Source organism: Chrysochloris asiatica, unplaced genomic scaffold (assembly GCF_000296735.1).
Source record: "Chrysochloris asiatica unplaced genomic scaffold, ChrAsi1.0 scaffold00027, whole genome shotgun sequence".
NCBI lineage: Eukaryota > Metazoa > Chordata > Mammalia > Afrosoricida > Chrysochloridae > Chrysochloris > Chrysochloris asiatica.
In genome coordinates this window covers 6350729-6356867 of record NW_006408545.1, presented here as the reverse complement: position 1 = coordinate 6356867, position 6139 = coordinate 6350729, and the positions used below count along the sequence as shown (strand labels likewise).

The window sequence follows — 6139 nt, the reverse complement described above, 5'->3', positions numbered from 1 at the left end:
CTTCCATCTTCTTTTGATGCTTTCTGCATCATTCAATATTTTGCCTATCTGTTGATGTTGTTGTTAAGCGCTGTTGAATAGTTACTGACAAATAGCGACCCTGTACAGGGTTTCGAAGAAGCGACTGGTGAATTTAAACTGCCGACCTGGCGGTTCATACCGACTTCACAGTCCAGCGCATTAACCAAGAGCACCACACAAGGTGACTGAGGTTACGCGCCAAGCCTATTTTCCCGAATACCGAACATCTAATTCACAGCTGGCACTTGATACTCAATAACTGATTGCTTGCTGAATGAATGAAATAATGAAGAGACTGGACTGCCTGGTAGTGGAGCGTTTCTTTTATGTACATAAAGTCCAATTTACAACCTATTCAAATTACTACAGAAAACCAGCAGAATATGTATGTACTCCAACAGTGTTGCACCATGGAATTTGCTGATGTCATCATTCTCAACTCTTGATGATGTAATTTCCCCAACTCCCAAGTACAAAGATAAGATTTATAAAATTACTGAAAATAAGGAAAACCTGATAAAAAGAAGTATTCGAGTTCCGATTTAGGAACTCAAACCCATGTGACCTGTCAGGTTGCTACCTGCACTAAGCAAGGGACAGTCAAGTAAGGATTCCGTTAAGAGGGGATGATCTAGGCAGAATTGTGTGGCAGGAATTGTACTAAAGATCCTCATTTCCACTCTGGGAAGAATTAGCCTCAGCTAGGAGATTAAGAACTCCCTCGGCATTTACAACACTTTTCCTTTTGGAAACCCTGTTTGACCCCCAAGCGTCAAACGCATTGATTTGTTGTTGTAAAGTGCCATCGAGTCGGAGCGGCTGGTAGTTTCGAACCGTTGACCTCAAGGTTCACAGCCTGATTCGTAACGCATTGATAGGTGCTTTTTAACATTTATCACTTTCAGTGCACTTGGATTATTTTTTGTTCTTTGGAAATCGTTTCTGGAGAGAACATGTGAAGTGACTCGAGTGACGCCGGGTCTTGGAAATCGCCCTTTTTAACCCTGATGACGTGTAGCTTTGTTTGGGAAATTGCTCCCTTGGACTCTAGGTGTCCATTCTTCACACGGCCTCCACACGGCCAGGGGGCGCCCTTGATTCCAATCCATCCCGCTAACAGGCGCGCAGCCTCCCTCTCCACACCGGACACAGCGATAGCCTCTATCCTTCGATCCAGAAAACGTGTCAGAGTTCCACGTCGGCCAATCAGAAATGTCCATGTGCTAGCGGGGGCGGGGCTGCCAGGGGAGGAGGAAGATGGCGGCAGGGGCGAGGTGAGGTGTCGGCGGTAGAAAGGGGTTCAGGCGCGGGGGGGCGGGGGATCCGGAGCGATGGCCCGCGCCGGCCCCAGGGGCGGATAAGCATTCGTCGTACCGTGGCTGTAGGAGGGAGGGCGGGGAGGACACTTGGGTGCCACGAGAGTATGACGGGGCTGTACGAACTGGTGTGGCGGGTGCTACACGCGCTGCTCTGTCTGCACCGCACGCTCACCTCCTGGCTCCGCGTTCGGTTCGGCACCTGGAACTGGATCTGGCGGCGTTGCTGCCGTGCCGCCTCCTCTGCGGTCCTAGCGCCGCTCGGCTTCACTCTCCGCAAGCCCCCGGTGGCCGGCCGGAATCGCCGGCACCAGCGGCACCCGCGCGGGGGGTCGGGCTCGGCCGCCGCCCATCCTCGGTTGCGCTGGCGCGCGGACGGCCGTTCCCTGGAGAAGCTGCCGGTGCACATGGGCCTGGTGATCACCGAGGAGGAGCAGGAGCCCAGCTTCTCGGACATCGCGAGCCTCGTGGTGTGGTGCATGGCCGTGGGCATCTCCTATATTAGCGTCTACGACCACCAAGGTGAGGTTCTGGAACGGGGGACAGGGAGAGACTGGGTCGTTGTGGACCGCGGAGACTGCACATCCGCCAGAGGTGCGCGGGGCTCGAGGCTCACGGCCGCCCTTCGGTGTCCGCCAGCTCCGAGTCCCAAGGCCCTAATACGCAAATCACTGAGCTAGCGTTTTTCAGGTTTAGTGAACACCTACTAAGTCTCTGGAGCCCTTTCATTCTTTGCCTTTTAAAGCTACGTGTTAGTCTTTATTATGTCCCGGTAGGCAGATGGTATTTGTATTGCTTAACAAATGAGGGTGCTGAGGCTCTAAAACCTTGGTTGAGTTAGTTGTCCAAGGTCACAAGGTAGTGGACTTTTAGCCAATCACTGCCTTTCCCAATACACAGTAGTGTTTCTTCAGGGAGGTTCAAGGCACTGTGTTCCTAAGTCACTATTTGGGGAAGTTTGGATAGAAGCTGAGTAGTAGGTACTATAAATGGACGCAGTGCTGGTGTCGGTGGTTATGTGCCGTGGAGTCGGCTCCGACTCATAGCGACCCTGTACGGGGTTTCCGAGGCTGTAAATCTTTACGGGAACAGAAAACCTCATCTTTCTCCCGAATGGAAGCAGTGGGGACCAGGAAATCTTGGGCAAGGTGACATTTGAAATGAGTTTATGAAAAGTATGTGAGAGATGGGGCAGACAGGAAAATTGTCTCATGTTGAATGTCTGGGGTAGTTAGTATGTGATCCGTGATCCTTGATCCTTTGTGGTCATCCCAGTACTTGACACAATAATTGTTCACCCGTAAGTTTTGATTGAGGGAATGAATTTCACACAGGGGAAGGGGGATTCTAAGTACCAAAATCCACTGACTGAGTAGTTGATGGAGCCCTGGTGGCCCTGTAGTTAAGCACTTGGCTACTATCTGAAGTCAGTGTATTGAGCCCACCAGCTTCTCCATCAGCTTCAGTAAGATTTGTTGTTGTTACGTGCTGTCAAGTCCATTCAGACCCATAGCGACCCTGTATAGTGTTTCCGAGGAGCCGCTGGTGAGTTTGGACAGCCTAGCTGGTGTTCAAACCGACCTTGCTGTCCAGTGTTCACCCTCTAGCGCCAAGATGACAACCTTTTAAACACTAGCTCTGGTAGCGTAGTGGTTACGAATTGGGCAAGGTCAGCAGTTCGAAACTACCAGCTGTTCCGCAGGAGAAAGATGAGGCTTTCTGGGCCCGTAAAGATTTACAGCCTCAGAAACCCTATACAAGGTCGCTATGAGTCGGAACTGACTCCAAGGCACAAAGCCATCATGGTTTACAGTACTTCTCTATCTTTTTAGGTTGGTCTTGGTGTGGCATTGTAGGATTAGGCACTGGACCTCAAGGTCGGTTTGAACCACAAAGTCGGTTCAAACTCACCAGCTGTTCCTCTGGAACCGGATACAGGATCGCTGTGATTCTGAACAGTCTCAGGGCACTAACAATGACCATGAATTGACTTGACAGTAGTGGTTTTGGTTTTGAGTAGCTGCAAGTCTAAAGGTTGTGCTGGGCACATTCCTAGTAATAACACACTTCATTCCAGGGACTCTTCAACTTCTGGAGGAATAGATACAAGTCAGATAAGTGGCATGGTAAATAAAACGTATTGTGACAAAGTGCTAAGAGGAGGTGGGTGAGAAATTTTGAATGGAACTTGAGAAGTTCTTACAGAGGAGCTGAGATGAAGAAAGAGTAGGAAGTGTATGTAAGATTGGGGAAGTCTCTAAATGATACATTAGGGTTTCACTGCAGTGGATTTTCCCTAAGGTTATGGTGATACAGATGATTTTGGAGTATTGCAATGAAGAAAAAATGTTTTATTTGTTCAATAAGTTATGATACTCCAGAGAATTTACAGCTGAATTTTACTTTTAAATCTGTTAGCAAGGTAGGTTATTGTGTGGAGTTTTTTCATAAAGGGTAACTCTATATCAGACAGTAAGGAGCTCTGGTAGCATAGTTAGTGGTTACTAGTCGGGCTGCAAACCTCAAGGTCAGCAGTTCGAAACTACCAGCTGTTCTGCGGGAGAAAGATGAGGTTTTCTGATCTCGTAAAGATTTACAGCCTCGGAAACCCTATTGGTGGTTGCTATGAGTCAGAACCGACTCCACGGTACATAATCACCACCACCACCACCACCATGTCAGACAGTTACTCTTAGTGTAATCTCCATCTGCCCTGTTCTCATCCTTGTAGACAGCAAGGAACATGGTGACTCAGGAACCTGTCATTATCAAATGATCATTTGCACTATAGGGTAAAGTTTAAAATACTCACACTGACATGTTATGGAACGTACTAATGAATTCAGCAAACTAATAGAAATCACAAGCCTGTTAGGAAGTGACACATGATCTCTGTGTAAACCAGTATTGTTCAGGGAAGAAGTAAGTGAAGCAGAAATGGAAATGAGTTAAAGCAGTAAGCAATCTGGTGAGTTGACTGTAGGTCACTTAATCAGGTGATTCTTTTAAAGCAGGTAACTCCAGTAGGAAAGGTGAAATGTATGACTAAATTGTTTGACTTGCCTAGAGGCACAGATTATAATATTGCCACACTTCCTTGTTCCGGCAATTCTTGTTGAATTGATAATGTGATTTAGAAATATCTGTGTCAAAAGAAAAATGATTGCATAAATCTAGACCAATTATTGACTGATAGGACTTAAAGGTGTTTTAAGGGGCATTTTCAGCGAATGGACTGAGAACACTGTCCTACTGTAAAAGTAACTTATATTGGTATTCTTGAGAGATAAGGGCTCATTTCATTGTCAGAAGTAACAATTCCTCAGTGTGCTCATTCCTGTTTTAGATTGATTCATTCATTCAACAGGTGACAATCGGATGTTTACTATGTGCTGAGCATGGGCATTAGCGGTAAACAAAACAGACAAAAATCTCCCTACTTGTGGAACTAATGAGTGAAATGTACAGTATGTCAGATCATAAATTCCACAAGGAAAAATAAAGCAAAAGAGGAGAGTTTGTTGTTAAGTGCCTTCAAGTTGGTTCCGACTCATAACAACCCAGTGTATGGTTTCTGAGCAGTGCCTGGTGGATTTGAACCACCAACTTTGAGGTTGGCAGTCCATTGCTTAATTTACAGCACCACACTAGTACTACAAGAAAGGAAAACAGGAATATTGAAAGTCTGTGGTGGAGGAGAGGGGTGCAGTTTTAAATGGTGACCAACTGAAATCTAAAAAGTGGAGGGAACTAGTATGGGTTTGGAAGAGAATTAACCTTTTTCAGATGATAGGGATTACAGGTTCAAAGCTTTCTTCAGTTTTTCCAAGTAAACTTAGTTTTGAGCTTATTTCTATATAGTAACTTATAAGAAAATCCTGCTGAGGTACTCATTAACCCTCCATTTATTGAAAACAATAGGTATAAAGCACTTTATGAAGCACTGGGTTACAGAGAAGTAAAAGAAATGGCGTCTCTTAAGGAATTTACAGTAAATTAGGTATTTGTTGTTGTTGTTAGGTGCCATCCCATAGCGACCCTGTGTAGGGTTTCCAAGGAGCAGCTGGTGAGCTTGAACCACCAACCTTGTAGTTCAGTGGCTTTGCATTCTGGCTCATTAACCCACAGTGCCACAATATAAATGCTAGGTAAATGGCAGAGACTTTACTGAAGGAGAGAAAAATATTCATGAGGAGCCCTAGTGATGAAGGAGGTGACACTTGAACTGGGCTTTGCAAAAATAGGTAGAATTAGGATTCACACAAACAACACCGTGTTCTTTGTGCATATGAATGAGGATTCTAAAATAGTGGCATTCTCATTAGACCAGCTTAAACAACAGCATTGATTCTTTCAGGGATAGGTCACTTTACATTTTTAATCAGCTGGATTTAATTGTAAAGATCTCCTCCTCTGAAATGAACTGTTCCTTTATTAGGTCAGCAGTCTGTGAAGATATTTCTAAAGCCCTCGTCCATTTTGTACATGGCTTGTGCTCAAGAGTTGGGAGCATTCATTCCATTGTTTTATGCCATCAACTAACATATCTGTTCCTTTGCTATATAGCAGACTAATTCCAGGTTCAAATGTTGTTCTGTGATGTATCCTGGGGCATTACTTGCAGTAAACTTATTTATTGCTTATAAGGTCTATTTTGTTATGAACATTTTAATCATATAAAACTTTAATGGTAGATTTTTTAAAAAAAGTAATTATTCTCTGAATATTCCCTTAAAATAGCATTATAGTTAAATGAAGTTAGCTGTTAGTTAACTTATTTAGGAGTTTAGTTTTTAAAAGGT

The 6139-nt window shown here is 44.9% G+C and overlaps 1 protein-coding gene across 1 annotated transcript in view; it reads left to right on the top strand.

The window, feature by feature from the left end:
- Positions 1–1232: 1232 nt before the first annotated feature.
- NUS1 (nuclear undecaprenyl pyrophosphate synthase 1 homolog (S. cerevisiae)) overlaps positions 1233–6139 on the top strand; it is a 34309-nt gene continuing 29402 nt past the window's right edge. Inside the window, exon 1 of the mRNA XM_006839891.1 lies at positions 1233–1859. Coding sequence (XP_006839954.1) covers positions 1445–1859 — 415 coding nt within the window. The 5' untranslated portion in view covers positions 1233–1444. The remainder of the gene's footprint in view (positions 1860–6139) is intronic.